Source organism: Melanostigma gelatinosum (assembly GCF_949748355.1).
Source record: "Melanostigma gelatinosum genome assembly, chromosome: 18".
Lineage (NCBI taxonomy): Eukaryota > Metazoa > Chordata > Actinopteri > Perciformes > Zoarcidae > Melanostigma > Melanostigma gelatinosum.
In genome coordinates this window covers 8,198,632-8,225,374 of record NC_136651.1, presented here as the reverse complement: position 1 = coordinate 8,225,374, position 26,743 = coordinate 8,198,632, and the positions used below count along the sequence as shown (strand labels likewise).

The 26,743-nt window shown below is 44.1% G+C and overlaps 1 protein-coding gene across 4 annotated transcripts in view; it reads right to left on the bottom strand.

Annotated features, from left to right (window-relative positions):
• Positions 1–1,772: 1,772 nt before the first annotated feature.
• The window catches only part of ptpn13 (protein tyrosine phosphatase non-receptor type 13), a 35,674-nt gene continuing 10,703 nt past the window's right edge, over positions 1,773–26,743 (bottom strand). The window contains exons 7-49 of one of the 4 annotated variants that reach the window (XM_079290136.1): positions 25,036–25,662; positions 19,988–20,080; positions 19,596–19,695; positions 18,272–18,503; positions 17,764–17,838; positions 17,471–17,642; positions 17,191–17,341; positions 16,934–17,072; positions 15,842–15,994; positions 15,314–15,496; positions 15,058–15,220; positions 13,785–14,217; positions 13,029–13,135; positions 12,223–12,273; positions 11,546–11,635; positions 11,349–11,456; positions 11,093–11,224; positions 10,504–10,997; positions 9,957–10,088; positions 8,717–8,810; positions 8,550–8,635; positions 8,109–8,277; positions 7,628–7,842; positions 7,424–7,522; positions 6,942–7,324; positions 6,710–6,851; positions 6,469–6,624; positions 6,100–6,271; positions 5,766–5,976; positions 5,556–5,641; positions 5,405–5,466; positions 5,074–5,229; positions 4,711–4,876; positions 4,466–4,555; positions 4,214–4,320; positions 4,070–4,125; positions 3,889–3,986; positions 3,534–3,682; positions 3,366–3,456; positions 2,928–3,265; positions 2,636–2,851; positions 2,465–2,527; positions 1,773–2,361 (exon numbers count right to left, since the gene is read on the bottom strand). In XM_079290136.1, the coding sequence (XP_079146262.1) occupies positions 2,284–2,361; positions 2,465–2,527; positions 2,636–2,851; positions 2,928–3,265; positions 3,366–3,456; positions 3,534–3,682; positions 3,889–3,986; positions 4,070–4,125; positions 4,214–4,320; positions 4,466–4,555; positions 4,711–4,876; positions 5,074–5,229; positions 5,405–5,466; positions 5,556–5,641; positions 5,766–5,976; positions 6,100–6,271; positions 6,469–6,624; positions 6,710–6,851; positions 6,942–7,324; positions 7,424–7,522; positions 7,628–7,842; positions 8,109–8,277; positions 8,550–8,635; positions 8,717–8,810; positions 9,957–10,088; positions 10,504–10,997; positions 11,093–11,224; positions 11,349–11,456; positions 11,546–11,635; positions 12,223–12,273; positions 13,029–13,135; positions 13,785–14,217; positions 15,058–15,220; positions 15,314–15,496; positions 15,842–15,994; positions 16,934–17,072; positions 17,191–17,341; positions 17,471–17,642; positions 17,764–17,838; positions 18,272–18,503; positions 19,596–19,695; positions 19,988–20,080; positions 25,036–25,662 (7,118 nt within the window). In that variant the 3' untranslated portion in view covers positions 1,773–2,283. The remainder of the gene's footprint in view (positions 2,362–2,464; positions 2,528–2,635; positions 2,852–2,927; positions 3,266–3,365; positions 3,457–3,533; positions 3,683–3,888; positions 3,987–4,069; positions 4,126–4,213; positions 4,321–4,465; positions 4,556–4,710; positions 4,877–5,073; positions 5,230–5,404; positions 5,467–5,555; positions 5,642–5,765; positions 5,977–6,099; positions 6,272–6,468; positions 6,625–6,709; positions 6,852–6,941; positions 7,325–7,423; positions 7,523–7,627; positions 7,843–8,108; positions 8,278–8,549; positions 8,636–8,716; positions 8,811–9,956; positions 10,089–10,503; positions 10,998–11,092; positions 11,225–11,348; positions 11,457–11,545; positions 11,636–12,222; positions 12,274–13,028; positions 13,136–13,784; positions 14,218–15,057; positions 15,221–15,313; positions 15,497–15,841; positions 15,995–16,933; positions 17,073–17,190; positions 17,342–17,470; positions 17,643–17,763; positions 17,839–18,271; positions 18,504–19,595; positions 19,696–19,987; positions 20,081–25,035; positions 25,663–26,743) is intronic. The other 3 variants (XM_079290138.1, XM_079290137.1, XM_079290139.1) reach the window with 3 other exon arrangements.

The window sequence follows — 26,743 nt, the reverse complement described above, 5'->3', positions numbered from 1 at the left end:
CGTCTGAATAACGTCCATGTGTAGAGATGGAGGCTGACTAAACAGTTATTGTGCCCCTTGTATTTGAGACTTGCATTGATTGTTAGACTTACCTAGATCCATGATTACATTCTGTCTAAGGCCGCATAATGTACCATTTTCAAATTACAGTATACAATATAATATGCAATATGTATGGATGGGCCAGGATTTTATTGATACAAATGTCGATACTGATACTTATCAACACTTCTTTTTGTAGTACTCTCCATAATTTCGACTCAAGACTCAATAATCTTGTTTTTTTTTTGCAATTGCTACAAATATGTGTTGGTGATGTAATTGAGTTTAAAGGCTGTGATCATCTCTCTACATTTGAAAATATTAACCATAAGCAACACAAAATTAAAGCAGCACACATAACTACAGACTCGTTTTTTTTCATATTTTAAAACATACATTACATTTAGATGCATTTACATAAAGTGAGCACACATATTGTCAGTAAAGTGAGCCCACGCTTTGGGAAGTTACGCCCCGTCAGCCATGACGAGAGAGGCCGAACAAGAAGAAGACACCGAGGCGAACACACTAGAGAACAGTCCGCCAGGGAACGCGAAGGCACCGCGAATATCAACATTTACATCAGACACATTAAAAAAATAAATAAAGGAGTCAAGTTACAATAAACTAACTTACCATTCACCGAAAAGCGAACTGCCATGGGGTCCGCCATTCCTCAGAAAAAGTCAACAAACCCAGCAGCCGCCTTTTGTGATCTTCTTCTTTGAGGTTTATCGGCGACGAATTGGTGCATTACCGCCACCAGCTGGTGTGTTGATCAGGATCTCTCGTACTTACATTATTTACATCGGTTAAAGGGCAAGTTTCTGCAATATAATAAAACATGTTCCACTGTTTCTTTTTCTCTCAAGTATTCACTTTCCCATTTCGTCCTCCAGACCCTGTACTTATTTTAAAACCATACATCTTCCTTTACTTCCTTTGTTCTTTTACTTCTGCCACATATTTTCAGATTTGTCCCTTAATCACCACTTTAGCTTCTGACCTATTATTTAAATGGGGACACACCTGACATCTTCAAGCCCATGTTGCTGCTTCATCTGCTTTTTCCATCCCATCAATTCCAACGTGGGCAGCGACCCACACAAACCTAACAATGTCAATGTTATCATAGAAGCTAATGGAAGCATAACATTTTACAGTGACATGAATACAAAGTAGTGTAAAACAGAGTTTATCAAGAGGGGGAAACTGTCCACTAAAACTGAAGATGTTTAAATGTCTCAGGCTCACAATTTGTGTAAATTGTGTGTAAATGTGTAAAATATGAATTCCAATCCAACAGCTCGGCAGAAGAATACAATATGAAGGTTCAGATGTTCAATCTTTGTATAGACTGTCGGCTCATCATCACAAACTGCAGCTCCAAATATGAGAAGTTAACACTTCTCTGACTTCTCTGTCAGCCTCAGCAAGAGTTAAACATTATAGGCCTCATTGATGCATTTCTGCGCAGTGTATTGTGTATATGTATGTGTTTATGTTGTGTAATTGTCAAGTCATCATCCCTTATACAGGTGCACAAGTTGTAGCTTTTCTTCCTCATCATCTTCAGTGGTTTTGCTAGTCAGCAAGGCTGGAAAAGCTGAATTAGGTTCATGTGTCTATAAATAAAGTGAGGAAAGTGATGCCAACCTAAGTACGCTCTTTACAAAAGACAAAATATTAGAATCTTTTTTGTTTTTGTTTTTTAATAAAACTTTCCTCCACATTACACTTAAGATGTAGGCAGTTTAATTTTCAGGAGATGAATATGTACACTTTTAATTCCTCAGGCAGTAAGCAATTACTGTATAATAGATTTACAAAGCAAATACTGACATAGTATTCTGTCAAGGCATGTTCCAGCATCAACATAAGATTCAAAATACACAAGTACAATTTTGTTCCACATAAAATATGAAATCATTGATCAATTTCATAATTGTTAAAAAAAATCCAAGAATCTGGGGGAAAATATTAGTGTTCTCTTGTAGGTGACAATAAGAAATACAATCAGCAGTTCTCATAAATGCATTGAAAGGGAGTAGCAGCCAAAGAGAGAGAGAGAGAACTCAAAAAGCAAACATAAAAATATAGACTTCTTTAAAGGATGTACTCTCAAGGAACTGGATATTTGAAGGCATTTTTTAAAAACATGTGTAATTTGGCAATTTCTGCCTGTGTCAACTCTCCTCCATTTTAGTTTGAAACAGTCAGCCAGCCTCGACATGATGGCTACTATCCAGAGATGTTTTCCTCTGCTTGGAGGCATCGGAGGACATAGAGGATCACTTGATAGCAGAAAACATATTGCTCCTGTAAAAAAAGAAAAAAGAAAGAAAAATGAACCAAAGAGATGTCGATTCAGAACATTTAAGAATCAAGTCGCTTAATTCTTACATCAAACATTAAAACTCACCTCTGTCTGGATCATTCCCTGTCTCTGAAGTCTCATGTTCCGTACCACATCTGAAAGATCAAACTACAGAAAGCGTTCATTAGATTGGGATCATGCTGAACACAGAAGAGACAATTAAAAAAAAAAAAAACAGAAGCTTCCTCATCAACAAGATAAAGATCGTCCGCTTACGTCTGCATCTTTACCGATGAGACCCAGAACCACGTCTATACAGATGAGGGTTCCCGATCGACCGATGCCCGCACTGCAGTGTGAGACTATTGGCCCCGATCGATGGACGTGCCTCATGTAGGAGATAAACGTGAGCAGCTGCTCGGGTTGTGAGGGCGTCCCGTGGTCCGGCCATCCCGTGTAGTTCAGGTGAGTTACACGCTGTATTTCATTGGTCTGAGGGAGGAGAAACTCTCAGGTTAACGTGTCTGTTCACAGTGTAGGAACGTTTTAAATTTGTAAACAAACCAACCTGGACATCTTTGACCTCGATGAGTCGGATGACAAAGTTGTCGAGAAACTGGTCCTTGATCAGCGTGATCTGTAACCTTTCGTCCACCATCTCTGCGGTCCGCGGTGTGTCCGGCCAGTACCGCTGACATTTCACTTTCCCTCCCTCTACTTCCTGGGTCATCATGGCGATCACATTAGACTTCTGCTCCCAGACCATTTGCCAAAAGTCCCCCAGAGTTGTGGGTAAGGGACCCTGACATGCGATGTACATATAGTTCTCATCCTTCACGGACATATTGATGAAGTTGGCATTGATGTAGCCCCCGTCTTTGCCCAGCACAACTCGAGTTGTGTCAACTAGAAGAGATTTGTACAAAAAGAAGAAAAAAAACAATAGAATTATGTCCAACATTTTCAGTGTCTAAATTCATCAAAAAACATTTGCGACTTTTCTTACAAGGAACAATATTCTTGTAGCGGTTCTTCTTCTTGTTTTCCTTCGTCTGACCTATCAAACAGTCGTCCAGCGGCTGGAGATTCTGAAGATTCTGCCAGGAAGGAAAAAAAAAAAGAAAATCAAATGAATTACAATTCACAGTAATTGCAATTTAAAGTAGATTCTTACATCAAACTCCTGCAGCGGGACCTTCTGCTCCAGGAGCCCCCTCATCATGCGGACCACAGTGTTGAGCTTCTGTCCTGTGTACTGGCCATCAGGGACCACTTTGACGAGGGGCAAAGAGGTCAGCTCATCCTCTGTGATGATTGGCTCGTCTGGAGGGGGGGGGGGGGGGCAGAAACAGTTGAAGCAGAATTAGGAACATAATTCAAAATTACAAAACTAATGGCACAAAAATGTTTTTGTCAGCGAAGACAAATCTGAAATCACTTCCTCTTTAACCCCAATTACAAATTGCCGCATCACCTGTAACTTTAACTCACATCTTACACTCCAATGTAAAATACAAAGTCGCTCTTACCATCTCTTGATTTAGAGTTCATGTTCTCAATTGGCAGGTCATCACTTCCCCATGTGATTTCATCTTCCTCTGGCTGCCCAGCACCCATTTGCAGATAGCTGTTGATTCGAACACATAACCAGTGAGATGTTTATTAATGTATTCACAGTCCCAAGTGCAAACCCTAAAAGCAAAATCTTACTTTTCATTCCTCGGATCGTCAACGTTCTCCTCTTGCCATTCCACTTTCCTGGAACTCTATTTTGAAAGAATTAAAGAATATATATATATATAATAAACTGAAGCTGCATATTGCTTCATCAAGTTGGATGGATTGGATTTGTACCACGGGGGAGTCTTCAGGTAAAGAAGAGCCATCACAGTCTGTGTCCTCTGAAAGCTCTGCGCTGTGCTCCGTCTCTCTTCTGTGTCCTCGAGGATCATCTTCATAGTCTTTGAAACAAGACAATGAAGTCGAGTTTGTGAAGTTAACAATTTTATCATTTCATATACAAGTTCATTTATTTTTGTTCAAATCAAACAACATTAAACGTGGTTCTACGGAGGTTTTCAGTCCACTTTGTAGCCTGTATGTTACCTGTTGGTGGAATGGGAGGACCGCCGCCAGGTTTCAGCTCATCATGGAGAGAAAACGGCTTCGTCTTTGCTCCGTTGTCCTCACTCAGATCTGAAAGCAACATAAAGGAGAGTTTGCAGAGAGAAAAGGTCAGATTATTAAAAATACAATAGAATTACATCTTCGTCAATGATTTTAAGAGACGAAATCACACAAAACCTTTCTAAAACACGTAGCGATTCCATGCTTTGCGTCTCCGCTTGTACCTGTGTTTCCATTGCACTTGTCAGAGCTGATGGGCAGATAGGCCAGGTATGTGTTGGGGTTCTGGTCTGGCGGTCTGGACACTATAAGATGCACCAGGCCTTTAGCTTTACGGATGGTGGTGACAGCTTTGGTGTGGGACACACCTGTCATTAGTTCCTCATTCACCTGCAAAGAAAAATCACAATCTTTGATACGCGAAGAAAAACTATGTTTAGCAGATTAAACGTTTTGCAGTATTTGTTATTTCGTTTGCGTAAAGTTCATAGCGTGGGCAGAGGTCAGCCGTTAAATGCATTCGGCGGAAAGTTAAACAGTAAATGAACAATATGCATTCAATCAAGCAGATGTCAAATATAACTCACTTTCAGCAGCCTGTCTCCTACTTGCAGTTTGCCCGAGGACTCTGCTATTCCTCCCGGTGTGATGGACTTGACAAAGATCCCCCTTTCCCCTCCAATCACAGAGAAACCCAGACCTCCTGACTGCAGCTTCTCCAGATCCAGATGTATGATCTCCTCCTGCATATTCAACAAATACATGTGTAGACAACTGTTTGGTAGTGAAGTCGCTATTGAGGCAAAGCTTGATGGCAAAAGTCACACTATTCACGATATTATTGTGATAGGAATTGTCTCTTAATTCAGATGCAAAGCACAACATGGAATTAAGAGTAAAATGTATTTCTAAACTTACCTCTAAAGGACAAAGTGCTGCGAGACTCTCTGTATCTCTTAGATCTTCTCCTTTAAGAAACCCTTAAACAGAAAGCAAAGTTGCAATGATACGTAAAATAATAGACACACTCAGCATTTGTTTTCGTTTTTTTTACAGATCTGAAACGTACCATTCATGCTGGAGGAAACCTTGAGGCTAACATTGTTGTTCAGAAAAGAGACACTTTTCTGCCCGGTAGAAACAGGCTGTCCATCCCTTTGAGGAAAAAAAAAGAAAAATGTATGAAATAACTTGTTGTAATGCCATTCAGAGCAACAACTTACAGGCTCAGCATGAAAGATTCCACACAGGCTACACACGTCATTGTTTTCTAGACTACCTCGTGGCTTTGAGTGCGAGGTCGTCGAGAGACAGGTCCATCAGTCTGGTGCTCTCACTGAGAGTCAAGTACTGCGTGGGAGCCCCGTTGATGTAGTGGATTAGATCAAGTGGTCTCAGGCTGCCCTCCTCAAAGGCCATTGAACCGGGAACGATGTCTTTCACAAACAAGACATCATATACACTGTCACAGCCACCATCCAGCACCAACCCTGGCGACAGAACAAGATGTGAAACAATCAAGACTTGACTTGAAGTACTTATTTTCGGATGCAGCTTCTGGGAACCTATGAAAAGTGCCGGAGATGTTTTTTTTCATGAGGGCCGTTTCTTACCCAGTGGCTCTTGACTGCCCTTGAAGCCAATGTCAGGCAGCAGGTGGGCTTCTATGGGGGGCTTGGGAGCCTCCAGAACCCTCCCTACCACCAAGTCAACCACACGAGGGGCCGTGCGCACAAGATTGACCACCTCGGTGTGGCCCATATTGCTCACATCTGTGTTGTTCACCTGGAGAAAGAAATAAACGACTCGTACTTTATAGATTTAAAGGAATCGATCGACAATTTGGGAGACACGCCCGTTTGCTTGAGACACTTTTGTTGTTTAAAACCACAGTCGTTTTGTTTACTTTGATGCACCAACAACAGAGGCTGAAACAGATCGTAAACTGTGACCAGTTTAAGGGAATAAGGGTGAATTTGTACCGTAATCATCCGGTCCCCGGGCCTCAGAGTTCCATCTCCTTTGGCTGGATCCTGGACGATGTCATGGATGTAACAGCCATGATCATTACCTTTAGTGAGGGTGAAGCCCAGGCTGCCCTTGTCTGACTTCACCAAGGAGACCTTTAGCTCTACCTCCTAACAACAGAGATGCATCTCAATTAGAGAAATTCCCCGACATTTAAAACATTTAGATCCACAGTTTTCTTTCCTCACTCCTTACCGGGCCAAAGTCCTCCATGTCCTGTCCATTGCCGGACATGGTGAGGTTTAACGGCAGAGGCAGTGGAGGAGGCAGGGGATCTGGGCTTGGGGCAGTGAGGGAGGACGGCTCCAGATTAGCCGTCACGGGGGACGGAGGATACCTGCACAGACAACAAAGACACAATTATGAAATATCAGAGAATACAATGAATGTGGATGATATGACCGTTATTTAAACATTCTTCAAGTACCTCTTGCTGAGGTCCGAACTCGCCATCGACAGGTTTGGGGAGTAGAAGCCTGAGTTGATGGTGTCGTCCAGTTGACCAGTGCTGTCGTAGCGTTCCAGCCCCAGGTTGCTGCTGGGGGTGTGGTAGACACTCCGCTCCCAGCTTTGCCTGCTGTGGTCCACGGGGCCGGTGCTGAAGGCTTCCTCCACCTCCTCATCCCCGTCAGTGCTGTCGCTGTAGCTGTTGTGTCGGCCGGGGGTTTTGACCAGCAGCCTCTCCAGGGCGTCCTCCACGAGGGCCTGACTCCTCTTGCCTTGTGAACCCGGAGGAGATATTGCCCTGCCGAAGCTCAGGCTGGACTCTGCCTGGGTCACCAGCTCCTTTCGGGGGGATGACATGGGCGTCTGGGAAGAAATCAGTTTCAATTGAGTTACCAGTTACTGGTCCTTGAAATGTCCACACCGCAGTTGCAAGACAAAAAGGAACATTATTTACTGACTCACCAAAGCTGAAGTGTCCATTTCAGGTAGGACATGATATTCAGGTCTACAGAGGAGCAGAGTCACCTCCTGTCCTGTTCCTCGCAAGGCTGATATCACCTCCTATGTGAAGGAATGAGAGGACAGACCAGACCAGATCCAAATAAATGAGGTTATACCATTTATAAGAGCCTGTGGCCACAGCGACTGCAGAGATATCCTACTTACATGTTGCGAGAGTCCTTTGAGGGGGGTCTGATTGACCCGCATGATGACGTCGCCCACCTTGATGCGACCGCTCTCTGCAGCTGGTTGGCCAGGAAACAGCTTTTTAACCCGCACCATGCTGGAGCCGGGGGGTTCGTCGGGGATGTTGTCCTCGCGACTGAAACTGAAGCCCAGACCTGATGTGTTCTTCAGCAGGCGCACGTCAAACACATTATCTGTGGGAACCAAGACATGCAGATTCTATTGATTTGTTGTGTCCAGGCCAGGGTGTACTCGATCTCTTGGCCAACAAAGCCCCTCTGACCCTGCACAGGATAGGAATGTATAGACGGTGGAGGGACAAAGTAATTTGAAATGAAATACACACTTAGTCTGAGTTACACAAATCAAGTGGGTATCTTTCAAAATGACAGTATTAATGGTACCTAATTTACACTTGTGTTACTAATCAACAAGGAAACACCATCTGTGGCCGCCTCACCTCGTGTAACAAAGCTGTACTCTGGCTTTTCTTTGACCTCGAGTGGCTGCTCTTTGTTCTTGGTCTGGTCTTGGCCGTCGGCTGCAGTTTGTCGCGTGGACTGAGGCGTGACGGGAGCATGGACACTGTCTGCAGGCAGGTGACCCTTCTCCAGCAACAAGTGCACCATCTGAGGGAGAACGCTATTTACTTGGGGAGCGACTGTGGCTAAGTGGAGCGCAGGGCCGTCCTTCAATCGGAGGGTCGGTGGTTCAAACCCCAACAAAGTCGCATGTCGATGTGTCCTTGAGCAAGACCGAAACATTGCTCCCATAGCTGTGCCTACTGTGTATGTATGTGAATTGTGAGTGACTTTGGATAAAAGCATCTGCTAAATGACTGTAATGTACTTAGCGGCCAGCTGGGCAGCAATTAAACCGCTTGTCAAACGTCAGCCCTCACCTGCCCAGTATCTCGGAGCGCTTCTACTGCTTGCTGATGAGTGGCTCCCTCCAGACTATTTCCATTGACAGCCACCACACGATCACCTGAGAGTCCAAATATACAAATCTTCAGTTCATAATTCTATTTGACGTCATCATTTGAAACATCGCCGTTTAGGCCGTCACCTTTCTGTATCCTCCCGTCGAGCTCAGCAGCTCCTTTGGGGATGACGGCTTTGACGTAGATGCCTCCATGTCGAACAGTCGTGTTGACTCCTCCCTAACAAATGAACACACCTCTTAGTCTAATCAGCCAAAGAGAAAATGGGTAATTATGTATTTTTGGGGGTGACGGGAAGGTGGAGGTTCTTTTTCATTTTGGGTGTTATTGCTAAAATGATAAATGCTTTGTCTTTACTGTGGGTTCATAAATACGTTTTGCACGTTATACGAAGACAATTACTTTGTGAAAATATCAACCAAACTTCACAAGAGAAGTACATTTGGCAAAAATACTCAGGACCAAAGTTTCCCTGCATTTCATTCTGTAGTTTGCTTAACGTATATAGATTTTGTCATTTGGTGACCTGACCAGACATCAGTGTTTGTTGATGCCCGTGTGAACATCACACAAAATAACTGGCTTAGATTTAAGTAGAGCAGGTGTGGCCATTTGTTTAGAAATGCCATCAGCTGAGTATCCCGTCTGTGTCGGTGGATTCTTCAATAGTTCATTCTTGGAATAACTTTGGAATGACATTACTTTCCAAAAGTGCCACAACAAAGCACAGCCTACAAAATAATAATGGAATGTCCACTAAATAAACAAAGTTAGACAAAGCCTTTATCATATCACAATTCTGAATTGGTTTAAAAATGAAAAAAAATCCTCCACTGTGATGTTATTGACAAAATCATTGAGATGTTAAATCCTAATAATCAAAGACAATGTAAAGTTCTATTCCGTGTCCATTTGGTTATGAATGATAGTCTTGATGATGGGTTTATTGTTGAGGTGAAGCGCATGGTTAATTTCATACACATTCAGTTATTACAGCAACCCTGGTCACATGACCGACACAATCACGTGATTTGTTATCGTCAATCAGTAAAAGGAGCAGCAACAAACGTGTAGGAAGCCAAAAGAGAGCTCACTAACCAGTCCTGTTTAAAATGTTCATGGTCCTTACTGTGAAGGTATCACTGGGTGACTTTATTTTAAAAAAAATCAAAAGAAAAGTCCTTATTGATCAAAAAAAGAAGGCAGCGTGCAAAAATAATTAGGTGGACAATATTTCCACAGGAGCTTCCAGAGCAGACAACATACAGCGTTAAGAAAGCAGACCGCAACCAAGCAAAACATGTAAACACAGAGAGACAACGGGATGAGAGGGAAAGGGGCAAAACAATAAGAGAGGGTGAAAACCTTGCCGAACAGTACCGTGACACTTATGCCCAGGCTGCTGTCTTTTTTAGACAGCTCAACGTCAAATAGTTCTCCTGGACAGAGACTATTGACCCCTGGGGCATTAGCATTTACATTTTCCATGATGTATTCCTGCAAACAGAGAACAGGGTATTAAGTTGAATTATCACAAGCTGGAACATGCAGAGAGAAAAAAGGGATCAAGGCGGAGTGAGGAAGCTGAACTGAGCAGATATTACTTCCAGGGGGTGACATGCAGTGAACAGGTAACAAAGGGCCTTGCATTCATATTGCACATGTAATGCTAGGCAAAGGTCATACACACACACAACAGGTTTGTTGTTCCAAGCATCTGAAAGGTAAAGCGTGATGCTTGTTTGTGGAAGATCTTATCCTGTTCCTTTAAGAAAAGTTTGATTTCAATTTGCTCCACGAAGATAAAAAACAACAACCTTTTGTGCGTTTTGATTCGTAGATCTCTTGAGTAGACAACTACTCTGTGGGACGATGTATAAAACCAATGAATTCATAAACACAAAGGCCGCACCTCTTTCACTTTGAGTTTCTCTTGACTACTGGAATAAGTCTCCTCATCCATGTCCGAATCGCCCCAGTCAGAGTGCTCGGAAACTTTGGGAGCGTCGGACACTTTCGCTTTTCTAGTTTTGGGTGGCAGAGCCGGTGGCGCAGGATCCAAACCCATGTTAGGCTCTGGTCTATGATGTTGGGCAGCGGTTGCGACGGTTACAGCTGTGGCAGCGGCTTTAGCTCGTTGTAGGCACTGGTGGACTCCATTAGCAGGGGGTGGGCTGATTTCAGCAACGCTGCTCGTCCTGGAGTCCTGAGAACTGAGGCTGGGGTGCTGGTGGACGAGGGAGGAGGAGGATGGCGGTGTGCCGGCGCCGTGGAGAGGAGGGCTGGGGCTTCCTGCTCCCACCTGCTCCTCTGTCGAGGTATCAAAGTCTAGTTCTCGTCTCTGGCCAGAGTTTAGTGCCTTTAATGCAGACTTGGCTTGATAGGGAACATAGCCTGGAGAAGATTCTGTCAAAAAAAGGAAGATAAACAGTCTGCAAGCGTGGACGAAAGAGAAAACACGAGATGTGACCAAAACAAAACAAAAAAAATGGTAATTTTACCTTTGTAGAGGCTTTCTTTGGGCTGCAACACCACCAGAGTGACATCATCAGGAGCATTTTGGAGGATGTCAATCGTGGTGTCGTGAGAGAGCCCTTCAAGGTTCACATCATTCACTGAGATCAGCCGGTCACCTGCATCAACATTACAACTGTGACACATGTGCTAGCACTGCTGACTATCATCACAGCGGACACCAAAACAAACGTCATAATCTTGCCATACGAGAGGAAGAGCGGCAGCAAATCACCGGCCTACCAGGTTTGAGGCAGCCGTTGACGTCAGCAGGACCCCGAGGTGTAATGGAGCTAATGATGGTGCCAAGGTCCATCCGACCAGAGTTCTCCCCTCCAACAACCTGGAACCCTAGAGAACCCACACAAGCACACACAAGATGTAAACACACAATCAAACACAAAACATCTCAGGAATACTTGTTGCATGTGGACCCTTACCCAGGCCATATTTCACATCTTTCTTCAGGTTTACAGTTGTGATCTCTCTCTCTAGAGACGGTAAGGCAATGAGCTTTTTCTTAAGTGAATCTGTGCGGAACAAGGACAAATTACATTTGTTATATTTACCAGAATATACAGTTAATACATTAGCGCCGTTATTTCTGATTGGTATCATCGTAATTCTGGTAAATTAATTTAACAGCAGGCCATTCTGAGAGGATTAGTATATCTACACTGCAAATATTAAATCAGCTCAGGCAGGCATACAGTGTTGCTGAAGGACTACTGCTTTAGCACTGCTGGCTAATGGGCCTGAAAAGGCGGGTTAAGCTCGGATGAAAGGGAAGGTCACGAGTTCAGTGCCGAGCATGAAGCTATTAAGTGGTGGGACCGGGGCCAGTTCCACAGGCAGGAGGCACTGAGAGGACCGAGACTCAATTCTGCATTCTATAATTGTGATTTAGAACACAAGTTTTTTTTTTTTTTCATATATCCATACTTGGCTGTACCATGGTTCAACAGATTGAAAAAAGGGCGGGATTCAGAACGTTACAAAATGAGTGACGGTAGAGAGCGGTGGGATGTTTTTCTGCATTTTGAGATTATAAAGTATACAAAGCGTGGACATCCAGTGTCTATGTATCTGGGGAAGGGAAAGATATGTTGAGACGCACCGTTAATAGAGGACGGGGATGAAGGCCCAGAGGAGCTGTGCATACTGACACCTGGGAACAGAAACACAAGAGATCAGCGAGGCTGGGCTTTGCTTTTGTACATTATACAGAACAACGTAAACTTGTCTTGTCTGCCTCTCTGCCCATTTACAGACAGTAATACAGGAAATATTCACAAAAACATGTATCGTCATCAATTACTAATCAACACATGCACAAGCCCCCTGCATGATCAGACCATTTCACGAGAATATTATACGACGTGAAGTAAACTAAAAAACTAAGTCTAAAATAGAGCATTTGTTGCAGTTATTTTGTCGTCAGTCTGCTCCTGTAATTCAATGAGGAATCATTTTAATATTTTGCCTTTGTGCTTCAACTGGCACACTGCAACAGTCTTACCAGGGAAACTAGATTAACTGGTTTCTAATATAGATGAGCATTGATGCCAGTAAACTAAAAAGGGATTTTAACACCATAATAATTCAATGTTCCCTATGTTGGAACTCAGCTACTGCACAGCAGGTAACACGATACCAAACATGCAAAGTATTGAATGTGAACTGTGCCGCCTGTTTTACAGTGTAGCCTGACCTCAAATTACACACTGCAGTTTTGTTTTAGATCTAACGGCTCGCCTTCAGAATACACGTTCGCCATAATTACTTGCTTTCCCAAACTGCTGGAGAAATATATTAATCATTGTGATGAATTATCAGATTAATCACAGCGAGTGTGGAGAGTCTCCACCACAATTAAGATGACATTGATTTATAAAAGCACAGATGTACATTTCAGATCCTTACCGACTACATATGCTTGGCCAGTCTCCTCCGTGGAAGAAGAGTCCGATTCTTTTTTGGACGTGCCGAGACTCCAGGTTGGGCTGCTGTGGGTCACCGAGCCAAAAGACCTGAGGAGGAGAGAGGGTAAGTGGTAAATAATTTAGCCTGAGGAGGCATCAGGAGAACGAAAGAGTTAAAAAAACAACAACAACAACTGTGTAGCGTCACATATGTCATCTGTAAAACCGACACGAGAGGGAGCAACTGACAGAAAAGCAGGGTTGTTCCTGATTTATAATAGGAACACACACTGGTAAGAACAATCTCACAGACACAAGTGTGCGCGCACACACACACACACACACACACACACACCCCCCCCCAGAGGTTTAATTAGAGGCTTGAGGTCGAGCTGTCTGTGTCTCTGTGGTGTTAGGCAGAGCTTTAATCCCAGTCACAAGTCCTCACTTAGAAACCTTAGCCTGTGCTGAAGTGAGCTTGGAGGCTCTGGCACTGTAGACTTTACAGAGGGCCAACTAATAAACACAAGATCCCATTTCCTTAACAGGGCATGAAATATGATTTAAAGGGAAAATGAAAAGGCGTATAAAAGCAAAACATATTCTAGTTCCCGCAAAGTTTGATGAATGGTAAAGTAATGAAATACCAAAGAAAGTCAGCATTTACAACATCCACTAAGATTTTACTCTGAACTACTTTCTCTCACATACTAGTGTGTTGAGGCTTTTGCGTCACATTTCACGTATTTCAACTCACTTGTCCTGTTGGTGCAAGAGGGAGTCTGTGTCTGAGCTGGCTCGCTGGTGTTGCTGGAAGTGAGGGGCCACTTGGCCGGGCGGTGCCCGACTCATCCTCATGTGCGGCTGTCCACGATATGACTCTGCTGGCCGGAGCTCCGGAGACTCTGGCATCTGGTCGAGGTTGTGGTGGGAGCGGCTCATTATCCGCGGATTGGAAGTGGTTGAGGCCAATGGATTGAAACCCGGAAACTGAAGCTCATCTTGGACCAATATCGGGCCAGACGGTGCCTTGTGGAGGGCCACCTCTGAGTAGGAGATCCTCTTGAGGTGGTCTGGGTTGGAGCGCGTCGATAAGCTGAGGGCCAGGCTGCCCGAGCTCACCGTCCTCCCCACTGTGTCTCCACTCCGAGGGTCAAGGGAATACTGCAAACTGCTCAAGGGGCTGTTCTCTGGTTACCAGAAAAGACATACAAAACAGAAAAGAATCAAAAAAGATAAAGCAGGGAAATCCCCAACAAGCAAAAGTGTTGATCTGTGACATCTACTCAGCAGTCTGAAGTAATTATTGTCAAGACTGAAAAAGTGGGTACTGTCCTCGGCACCATTATGTTTTTTTTTTCTCTGGAGTCATCCATCTCAATCATCAGAACTAATGGAATGGTCAGTCTTCTTGGCGGTCAACTTATTAACTTAGTTTTGACTTTATGTCTATAATCGGGTGGGAGTATTGGAGCGTGATGAAGGCAAAGCTGTTCTGATGTTCAGCCAAGTGAAACTAATCTAACAAACCAAGGTACCATGAAAAAGATAAATCAACTGTAAAAATTGCCCACACGTTTGATTCACTTATTGCCCACTTAGAATAGATAAACAATAGATAAACAATAGACGGGTTAGATGATGCACATGAGCAACGACAGAAAGCATATTGATGTCCGTTGAAAGCAGCGGAGCTTATTCAGGTAGAATAACTACTTGTATGTGAAGTCATTGAAACAAAATGAAATCTTAACAGAAGGAAATGAGCGGGCACCAGCTATTATCCGGAGAGCTTACGTGGGATGGCTGACACATGCAACTGCGGCTAGAAACAGTGTAGTTTAGCGTTGACGTCATCAGGAGGTTTGCCCTTTTCTGGACACATGATACGACACTTTCGGGCCTAATGTGTGAAAGCATCTCTGTCATAATATGTAACTTCTTACTGGCCAAAAATTCCCCTCCGTCTAAGCCTGAGACTGTGTTATGTGACCACTGCGCACTTGTGTTGATGCTCACTTGTCTCCTACCTAGGTCTTGAAGCTCCTGGTTGCTCTGGCGGGCCTTCATCTGTAGGTGGAACTTGTGCTGATCAGAGCAGAGCTGGAGCAGATACTGACAGGTCTTATTGCTGTCCGTCTGAAACAGGTGCTTAATCTCATCTGATGTGTTCTGAAGGCAAATCTTCTTTTTCTTCAGGGTGACAAGGTAAACATTTCAGTGAAATTCAGGACCAACTAGAGAGAATACATCGTTTTATTTTTGATAATAAAGACAAATACATACTGTAAAGGAAATCTTTTTCGTCTCCCTCCAGGGGAACCTCAGCACCGGGGTACGATTTCCGTTAAGCACCTCAAAGATGAGCACTCCCTTGGAATAGACTCCCAGCATGATGCCCGTCTGGGAGCGCTTCTCAGGAAGCACCCGATGGAAGTGGACACCGTACTCCGTCAGCCTCTGGCTCACCTTTAAGACAATCAATAGAGAGTCAGAGGGCGAACGTGGTTTGTGGCAGATAGAGTACTGGAGCTTCTCATGCAGACAAAAGGGTCTTTCATTGGGTCAGTGATCCAATACGAGTGCACAGATGTTCATCTGACTACATACAATGTGATGATATTATTCATTTTGGTTCACTTTTGTTTGCTGTCAAACATAAACTCTCTATAAACCTTCTCCTGGAACACCTGGTATTTTGTGCATACAAAATGTTCACTGCGTTTGTCACAAACACTTTGTGTCGCAATAACTGAAGATATCTTGGTTCATCTTTCGGAAACCGTGATTCCGATACACTCTGGTCTTGCTGACCTTGAGAAACTCAAACTCTGCATCAGAGTCGGATGCTCCATAGTAGTTGCTGTGAAGTCTGGGCAGCTCCTCCTTGATGGTCGTCTGGTCCACTTTATCCAGGACCGACACCGGGACGTAGTGCTCCAGTCTGAAGTAGGTCTTCCCGTGGAGCTGAGGAACAGAGATTAACAGCATTATTTTTCAATTTGTCATTTCATGAAGTTTAAAAAAGGTTGTACTGATGTCCCTCCCGGACAAAAACGCCTGCTTCTAAAACAAATGCAGTAAAATTATGAATATTATTTCCACTTTCACAGAATAGAATCTTTAACCAACTTCATTCCTGATCATAATTACCAAATATTACGTTTCTGAATGCTTGGGGACTTTATTTCACAGTCTTGGATATGTCAATGATCTGGAACATTTTTTTTTATTGCATCAAACACTGCACTGCTCCATAATACAGAAGAAACAACCCTAGAATGCATTTACCCCAAAAGGCAAACATGTGAAATGGCTGAATTTGTTGGACAATTGTTAAAAAGAAACTACAACTTTGAAGCCAGGGCTCTAGATTGATTGCCTGATATGATAGAAAGCATGATGTTATGCTGTAACGGCCGTGGGATCACACATTGTGGGTCTCAATGGGGTCATGTTTGTCCTTAAGGGCCGGAGTGTCTGTATTTTGGCTGCACAGTCGAGAACAATTTGGAGAGACAACTTGAACCCTTGCCAAAACCTAAGCCTGCATTAACACAACCAAAATGATTGGAAATGTCCAAATGAAAAAGCCCCGAGTGATGCAGTTAATGAGACCAATGGTCAACTTCATAATTTTCCGTTTGTTTAACATTTCACAAAAGAGATCTTTACCTCTATATTCAGCAATACTAATATTTAAAACAAAAACTTCTATATGTGTATAACAAAAATGAGCATCATCTGAAAATCTTCACATGCAATGTACATTGTCTGAAAGACATGTGTAAATGCCTCATTGATGCCTAATATCAAAAAAAAGAAAATGTGATATGACGATTACACAATTTTAAAGATTCAGTTTAAACCAGTAGTTCAGGTGGTGTTAGCTGACTGATTCAGTACCTCAGGTTGGTAGTCACTAAATTCAGCCTGCAGTGCCAGTGAAGCCAACATCACGGCATTTTCCGTGTCACAGCGCATCCTCTCCTCCAAGATATCCTTCCTCAGCTGCAAGTAGTACTGATGTTTGGTCATAGCGTGCCTGTTATATACAGGAAAATACAGACATGTTTGGATATGTTAAACATGATATGCTACCACATGGGTCCATTGTTCCGCAACAAAGAAACTCGTGTCACTTTACAAAAAGATATACTCACTGTATGAGGTTGACGTCATCGATGAAGAACTTGATGCGTAAGAAAAGATTAAAAGGCACATCGGATTTCTTCTTCTTAGGATCCTCCTTCCATCCCTCTGGGGCCACTTTGGACAGTTTGGCATCTGGCTCAACGAAGAAGAACTCATCATCTGTGTGTGTGATTATTGAGAGCGGTGAGAGGAAATGAATCAGCAACGTCAACATTTTGCATCTTCACGGAGACATCAGGGGTAGAAAATGTATTTACATGGAAATATTGTGAAACAGACATGCATTACCTCTGAGGTAGGCTAGGCCGAAGAGATGGTGCTCCACCAGCCCGATGTGGGCAACCACCATATCAAGAACGTCTTTACAAACTGCCTTGATGTCACAGCTCAGCTCCAGCTTTTGGCCATTCAGCAGCACCACACCCACCTTCCGCTGCACTTCCTCCACCTTGCCACGCTTCTTGTAGGCAGGAAAAAAAGAAGGCGGGATTAGAGGACTGCAAATGAGATACAAAGCAGTTTCTGTGGCAACATGATGGATACGATGGCTTAAAAAGGTGGCATTAAATGTACATCCTCACCATTATTGAAGAGGGAACGGATAAGGCAACACAGGGCTCACTGGCCATCTTCACAAACTCAGGCCCATGGAAGTTCTGTCATTGGTGTCAAGATACAAAGTAATTGTTATTGAGGGAACATTTATTTACAGAATGTTAAAAGACCATTTTCACCCTGGACCTTCTTTTCATATACATCCCTTTGCTTTTAATAGCTCCACTAATTATGAATCATGTGTCGATGATAAACAGTATTTGAGGTTAACTGCGAACATCAGACAAACAAGCTTCAAGCGATGGATAGTCAGAACTTGAATTGTTCAAATGTCTTTTAACTCATTTCAGGAGCTGGCTGTGTCGTGTGTGCTTGTTTATATATGGTCTACAGCTCTACAGTATTTGCACGTAAACTAAATTAATGTTCGGAAAGGAAAATAACTGAAGTGATCCTCAAGGTTGACATAATAAATAATAAACACAGATTATCATTGAAAGCATATCCTGGAGTTACGCCACAAAGAGCACAAACCTTGGGTTTGCGAAGTGGTACAGAAGAGGCGAAGAGGGGGTCTCGAAGATCGAGCATGGAGGTGCGAGGTGGGGCCAGGGGGTCGTCTGTGGGGTACAGGTTGACCCTGGACAGCCTGTTGGCCAGGTGGGCCTGGAGCCGGTGGGCCTGGAGCCGCTGCACCTCCTCCTCCTGTCTCTGGAGGAGCAGCTCTGCTCCAAGCAGGCCTTCATCCGCTGCCCCCTCATACAGCCTGCGGGGAGAAGAGAAGACGAGGGTTGGTGTCAGAGCAGATATTACCAGAACGCTGAAACAAGACTGTCGCCTAATGTACGATTTTTATTTACTTCTTCTTTTGCTTTCTCCCTAAAATAAATACATGAAAATAGCAACATGATGTCATTCAATGTGTTGACACACACAGAAGGACACCAAATACTAGCTGCTATGTCTTCTTTTAGTGTTTGGGGAAAACAAGTGCTCTGTTCAGTGGGACACAGTGGTCTTTCTGTTAGCGGGCATAGCAACAGCAGGCAGCGGTTTCCCTGTAATGCCAGAGATTAGAGAGCTGGAGATGGCTGACTGTGGATGTCACATTAGATGACCTCACTACAGAAGCATGGGGATAGAGGCTAGTTAGAGGACCGAACGCGACAGCTTCATCATCGCTGGCGTCCCCTGTTCTGTGGAGTGAACAAACGTAAACGTACACAAACACATTTGATTCGAGACATACACACTCCTATGCAGTGGGGCAGATGGAAAAATTCACATTCATTCTTGCTCTTTTTCATGTAAAGTTCAAACACAGCAATTCAACACTTAAATTTGCTAAATGAAACTGGCTTGCAAATGAGTTCATATTGGAGAGGCAGAATGAGGACGAATAGGATAAGAGATGCTGATCGCGTCTGTAACATCCACTAAGGGGTAGATTTCCATATGGATCAATTAAAGGGACAGTTCACCCCCCAAATCAAAAATACATTTTTAGCCTCTTACCTGTAGTGCTATTTATCAATTTAGATCGTTTTGGTGAGTTGCCTAGTTTTGGCCATAGAGTTGTGTGCCGACTCGACTTGTGGTGTTCAAAGCAGTTACTATAGTTCCTGCATGAAACCGCTCACAACAAAGTGAAATGTCTTGAGTAGCCGAGATGGAACCCCCCCCCCCAGATTGCCACCGGGCATTCCCACGCTGACAACAGGTAGAAGGCAAAACCTTTTTGATTTTGGGGTGAACTGTCCATTTAACTGGTAGTTGTAAGTTGGCTGCTTAAGGGAGTAAATGCAACACTAATAGCGTGTTTGTGAAACTGCCTCCCGTATGGAAATGCGTGCGTTACCTGTGCCTGTGTGTGTTGTGGCTCGTCAGCGACAGGGCATCGTGTTCAGAGGAAAGTGCCAGCTGGGAGCCAAACCTCCTCACGTCGCCTGGTTTCTTAGCTGGAAGAGAAATTGCAGTATTAGCTGTGTACGCATACATGTACAAATATATATACACACACAAAAGGAGTACAGGCTGTCTGTTGTTCTGGGTTTAAATTGTGTAGAAAATACCACCATTGCATGATGGTACTAAAATATACTGAGTCAAGTACTGCTCCGTCTCTGAAATATTATAAAACCAAAAGCACATCTGAAACCACATGGTAACATGAGGAAAACTGCCTGTGTACAGTAACTACTATTTTTAATATATACATGTTTATATTTTCTTTAATTATATATATTTTACCTTGTCTGTAGTCTAGATCAGAGGAGGTCACTGAGGGGCTTTCACTGGATGAACTGTAATCACTGTGGTACCTCTGTTGGTTGTGAACGGGGTCTGAGGGAAGAGAAAGACCATCAGCTCATCTTTAAAAAAAAAAAAAGAATACAACATGAATCAGGCACCAACATTATCTGCCAGATGATGATATGGATCAAACAAACTTCATGCACATGGTAGACAACTTAAAAATGGTTACATGGACTTGTTTTCCGTTTGTGATGGATGTTAAGAATTAGCATCATTTTTTATAAGACGTAGACAGCAGGTGTACTAACAAGTGACGGTTTTCTTTTAACAGAACTCCCTCCAAATCCTACTGAGACTGATGGCAACCCTGAGCCAGTAGACAGACACACAAAGCAGGCATTAGTCATGCTGTTGGTAAACACTCCTTATGAAAGGCATATGCAACGACACTGAAAAGCATCTTCTGCACAAGTGCATCCATGCATACCTCCTGTCAGCTCACAGAGCTTCTTTTTTTTTGTTGAGGGCATAATCTTTTGTCTTGCTTGACTGGCTGAACCAAAGCAAGTACAGACCAGCTCACCACAATGATTTACTTTTCTCTGAGCAATGCTTGACCAGTGGTAAAGCAGGAAACCACCACAAAAAATGTTAAAAACAGGATCCTAATCGACGGTGTCATGCGTTTCTCTGCCTGTGTAGAGCAGAGAACTTGAAAGTCCTGCTCTACAGAGTCAGCGACTTCGCATGAATGAATGGCATTCCCTCGTCACTGCTCAGGCATTTTAGTTCAGAAGAGTTTCACAGTAAAACATCTCTTCGTGACGATGCGTGCCTTAAATAAACTCCAGAAGTACAAAGCGTTGTGACCCAGAAAAGAAAAGGAGTGGTCAAAATAGAGTTCCATCTTCCGCTGGTTAGTGAGTCATGAGAGAACATCTACATGAAAGAGGAAAACTGTGTCTTCTACAGCGACTCACCTTCTTCGATTCAACAATTGAAGTCCAGAAACTTAACAATTTGCACCCACATTGCCACATATACATGCACAGTCACCTGTTCTACACTGTCCGCTATGTTGCTAGACACGCAGTCATGAGTGTATCTGAATAAATTGATTACAGCTGGTCAGGAAAGGGAAATAAAAATATATATATATATATATATATATATATATATATATATTATGTGCTACTTACTTTTGCAAAAAATATTAAAGACGAATAAAAGACAACAAAACAGAGAAAATACTCTATGATTAATTCACTATCCATTACAAAACTAAACAAAAACATTAACCTTACTATTAAAAAGCATCTACAGTTAAAGGAAGGAGAGTGTTCTGGATGTGGCAAACATAAAACAATAGATCGTAAACAATGAGGCATTTGTTGAAGCTCAATTTGAGATAGTCTGTCTGAGTGTCTGTCTGGTACATTTTCGAGGGTGCAATTTTTACTTTTAAGTAAATACCTCGTTATAACCACAGCTGCAATACCAGCACCCAGCCTAGCTTATAACATATAGTGCAGGGGTAATTATATTGCTATCCTATTATGTTGCATATTGACAAAAGAGCCATCAATGTAACTCCTGTGAGTAACTTCTGGTCAAGCCACGAGTGTCAGTAATTCATAATTAACCTGAGGGTGAAGGAGCATATGTAGAGAAATCCCAAATAAACATGGGATCAACACTTCATCATGTGCCCCAAAAAAAACCCCCACTGCACCTGAACACAACGAGAGGAAAGAGAGACGAAGAGCGTCGAAGAGCTAATTAGAGAGATAGCTTGACGATGATGTGAACGTTGAGCGAGGAGGCAGAGCGGTTAGATAAGGGTTAGGAGCTACTCCTCAATGATTGCAAGCATGCATACATAAATTCACAACAGGACAATGACAGACAGTAAAGAAGAGGAGGATGCTCTCTCAGCTCCATCGTGTCTTTCTCTCCATGTAAGGAGTCCCACACATTTTTAACGGGAAGAGCATCATTTCCTGGGAACAGCTAATGCAACCTGCATTTATCTCCTTACTTCTCTGTACTTCCTTCACCTTATCCTCTCATTTCCTCTCCCACATCCCCGTTCCTCTTTCCCCCCCCTCTGTGATTCCTTGCAGAACAGACACTTCAGCGTGGTACGAGTACACAAACAGCTTCTATAGGCTGTGGCCTTTTGGGGCCTTCAAGCTGAGAAGAGACACAAACTCAGACGGGGCGGTTTATTCAAAGTCTGGAGGTCCCGCAGAGAAAGACAGCACTTCCTTTAAAAGCATAGAGTAAAATGGATAACAGCTGACAGAACGCCTCAAGTTTCCCCCAGCCAAGTTATCATGACTCAGAAGAAAAACACAGAAAAACTGAAATTTCAAGTGCATATAGTGTAGAAGGAAAAAAAAGCCAACCCAATGGAAAGTATGTCTATTCATAACATTTCTGCTCGTGAACCTTGTTTTAGACATTATGCATAATGTGAAGAGGAAATGAGTCAGGCAGTTGATTCAAATAGATCATAAATAAAGCTAATGGTCAAACGTTTTGTTTTTATTTTAACGCCTTCAAAACTTAAATACTTTTTCCTGCCGCAACACTTTGTTGTAGTTTGGTTTGCTTTCGCTGAACCGCCTCCCCTTCCCCCGAGGCAGACTTGTTCTGTATTGTTGTCCAAGCTGGACCCACTCCGGTCCAAAGCCACATAACCGACCGCCAAGTGCCGGAAAAGTCCAACAATGTTTGGAATTCCCTCATCCGCTACGCATGACTTCAATTACGCCCTCTAGGTCGGTAAGGGACGTTTTCTACCGATATAAACACCTTGGCACCAAAAGGAGGCGGTGAGACAGAGGGGACCAGGTATAAACATGCCCATGCACACACACAGGCATGCACACACACACACAATGTTTAGTTATGTAATACATATTCAGTTGAACGTCATTTGCACACACACACACGGACGGGCAGAGAACCAGTGTGTAACTGGAGGAAACCTGAGAGCACTGACCACTGCTGCGCCATCACTTTCCTGCAGAAAAGAACAGAAAAGAGTAAGCGCAAGAGCAAGGAAAAGGAGCTCTCTGCCAAATAACGGATCCACAAGGCCCTGCAAACGGTCTGCGCTCAATTAGGCCCCATTCATACGACAGAGAAATAGCCCTGGGATGGAATACGAAAACATTTTGGCTCAGTCTTCACAGTCGACCTCAGTCAATTTTGATGGGAGTTAACATTCCTCTGCATCGGCATGGTGTCTCACATGAAACCATGATTTAACAGCAATTAGAAGCTATTGATACACAGATAATCCTCACACACACACACACACACACACCGTGTGAAGCGGGACAATAGACTGGGGCTACTCTGCTCCTCTCTTCATACCGTCATGTGAAATAGAAAATGCCAAGCGCCTCTGATTACAATCAGCAAAAAGCAAAGGGGAGGGAAGGAAAGGAAGGCAGGACTTGCTGAGGCAAAGAATGCTGTTGGTCGGTGGCTCGGTCAGCATTAAAAATAGCTGCCAGAAAAGCAGGGAGGCCGGAGGTTTGGGGGAGCGAGAGTGGGGAGTACGGGAAACCAGCCGGAGGAGGAGGAGGAGGAGAGAGAAGAAGAAGAGGTAGAAGACAGTAGTTTATTATATGAAACCATTCATCCCTCGCGCTCCTCCACTACCCCAGATGGCCAGCAGACCCATACAGCCACTTGTGACTGTGCATTAAACTCGCCTGCCGACAGAGACTTTACTAAGAATTCAATAAGCTCCCGAGGGAAACGTAAAGCTCTTGGGGCTGACTGCTGAGGTGTTAAACAATTGAGTTGTGCGTGCTCGGTCCAATCATGTGATTTCAACAAAGATTGTTTTATTTGAGTGTGTAAATACCTTGCAGCTTATGTCTGCTTTTTTGAAGTCATATGTTTGTGGAAGAGAGCGAGAGCGAGAGCGAGAGCGAGACTTGGCCATATAGCATGTGTGACAGCTAGCAGCGGGCTAGAATTAAGCTGACCTGTAATTACAATCAGTCATTTGGAAACCTCTGTACCACTGACTCATACGTTCTGTCCAAACACTGCTGCCGGAGCCAGCACCCTGCTCTCCTCCCACATGGTAGCTACAGATGGATACACAACCCGTAACTAAGTCCGGGTGTCTGTCTGCTCACGTCATCCCCAGCGCTGTCACATTCCCTCCAGCTGATGGCTGTCTCCCTGCAGCCTTTCGCCCAAGCTGCTGTAACCCCCGTTTCATTGCCTAATTAATTCATTCGGAGATTTTATTCTTTTGTCTCAAAAGCAGACTGAAGCGGAGAACTTCGGTTGCGGGTTTCCCTTTTCTAATTGCGCGCCGCATCACTCATAACGTCCACGTAGCTTCATTAAATGTTGAAGTCGTGTTCTGACAACGTGCCGGCACAAGCTCAAACACGTCACTAAAATCCCATTATCCTGCAATACGTATGACTTATGCTGATTGTTGACTGTAATCTGTGTCGCAATGAGGAAAAACAAAAAAGGCAAAGACTACGTGTTGGCTGGCAAAATGTGTCGATTGCGGTTCTGACTGGCCACGGTCGAGGGAGGGATGTAAAGATGGCCGTCATAGAGAGAGGGGGATCAGGGAGACTTGATGTTGTTTCAATCGGCGGGAATCAGAACACATTTTAGACAGCTTCTCCTGGAAGGCCTCCGTGGTCTGCACTCAGTCTTACCCGTGAAAAAAAAGAGTTAGTTCTGTTGATAGACATGTTCAAACCTCGACACCTGGCCAGTCACAGCGTGAGGTGGGCGGGAATCTCAGATGGTCGATTTCGGAAAGATACAGAAGTTGTTGGACCAAAAAAAGCTCCCCCCACCCAAAATTCAGACGTCGGTTTCCGAAGGTTTGCAAACCATCCGACAACACAGGATCTTTCAAACATAAACATATAAAACTATACATTCAACACGGGTGACTAAAACAGAAACCTAAGAGCACATTTATCTCAGTGCTGGGACTGAAAGCTCCTCTTTACTGCACTTTCATGTTCAGAAAGTATGCTCACCATCCACTGCAAGCCGTAGCACCTGAAGCTTCCGCTGTCTCTCCTTTATCCTGTCGTAGGCGTCGGTGAGGCCCGAGCCCACCGTCACGGCCGAGTGGTGATGAGGCTTCTTGCTCTTCAGCCCACCAAACTCAGAGAAGTGAGAATCCCTGGACGTCCACAAGGGCGATTTGCGCCTGCCTATGGAGTGGGTACTTATGGCACTGCTGCCCCTCCGTGCGTCCTCCAAGGCCCCAAAACGAAGAGCCTCTGGGTCAATACAAGCCAAGTCCACGGAGGAAGCCCAGTACTTCCTTGCCCGACTAGGGCCCAAGTCCACACCGTGGAAGGGTAAAGATCTCCGGTCCAGTTCCACGGGCCGGCCCTTTTGCTGGGGGTGATGGGAGTGCAGATAGGGATAGGAGTGCTGGTGTTGGAGTGACGGGGGTCTGGGGTAGAATTCTGTGGGGGATTCAGAGTCGGGTTGATAGTCAGTCGGGGAATACTGTAGAACTGCCCCCTCATCCCCCTTCAACAGCTCCTGGATTGGTAGAGAGCCCATGGAACGGCTGAGGCCTCGATTAAGTGACGTCGGCTCCTGACTCCTGGCTTTGTAGCGCTCCAGAACCCTGGGGGCGGCACTCCTCCCTGAGAACCGGAGAGAACCAACATTTTATTGAACTACGAGCAGAAGCTCACACTGATAAAACTCAAGTGTCGAGGCAGTGTCGGCTAGACTTGGAAGGATGAGGGTTAAATGGTTTGAGTGCCACAGAATACTTTGTGAATGTTGACAGAGAAGAAAATCACAACTGAATTCATCGTCAGCAGTGGAACAGTTTATAAGCGCTGTGAATGTTGAGGGATCAAATATGTGTACACACTCTCATTGCGTAAGCCTGCAGAGTTACAGAAGCCACATGGCTTGATTGACCTGCTCGGCGTGTTGTTGGAATGAAACTGAGCATCATGAAACGTCATGATGTTGCATTTTAGTTGGGGGACTTTTGCATAAAACGACTGGCTGCCAAAAAACCCACAGCACTCAACATCAGCAGAAGTGGAAGTTTGCCAGCAGCAGATTAACTACATGTTGGAAAGACAGCAGGCACGGATTCAGAAACCTGCAGGTCTGTGCTGGAAACAAACGCTGGAACAATTTAGAAACAATTGAATGCAATGAAACCTAGAATGGCACTCGCCACTTGAGGAGCAGAGACAATGGTGCATTCACACACTCCATTTCCAGAGTTGTGACGACGTGTGTGAGTGTGTGTGTATTTTAAGATTAGGCAATACGCTACAGGAAATGAATAATTGGGTAGGCATACAACATGTTCCCCCACACATCATTGTTGGAATGCTTAACAGCATTCCAACAATGATGTGACGACATTGACTATCCAAACTATAAAAGAGACAATGACTGAATTCCCCTGGCAGCCAGTTGAACTTGGAACTGCTGGCATACGGGCGGAGAGCTGCTCCTTGAGAAGAAAGCTCTTAAGAACAGAGTAATACTCTTTGCATGTACTTTCCCTAGGGCTGGCTGGTGCTCTACCAGGGAAACAAAGTGCTGATACAAACAGCAGACCAGCAGCTTCACTGGTGACTCCAAAATATGCTTCTGTAATCGATGCCATGCCGTGCTTACATAAATCGGGACGGCTGCCATGTTTGTGCTGCGCTCCCCTTTCCATGGCCTGGACAAATGCCGGACTTCTCCCAG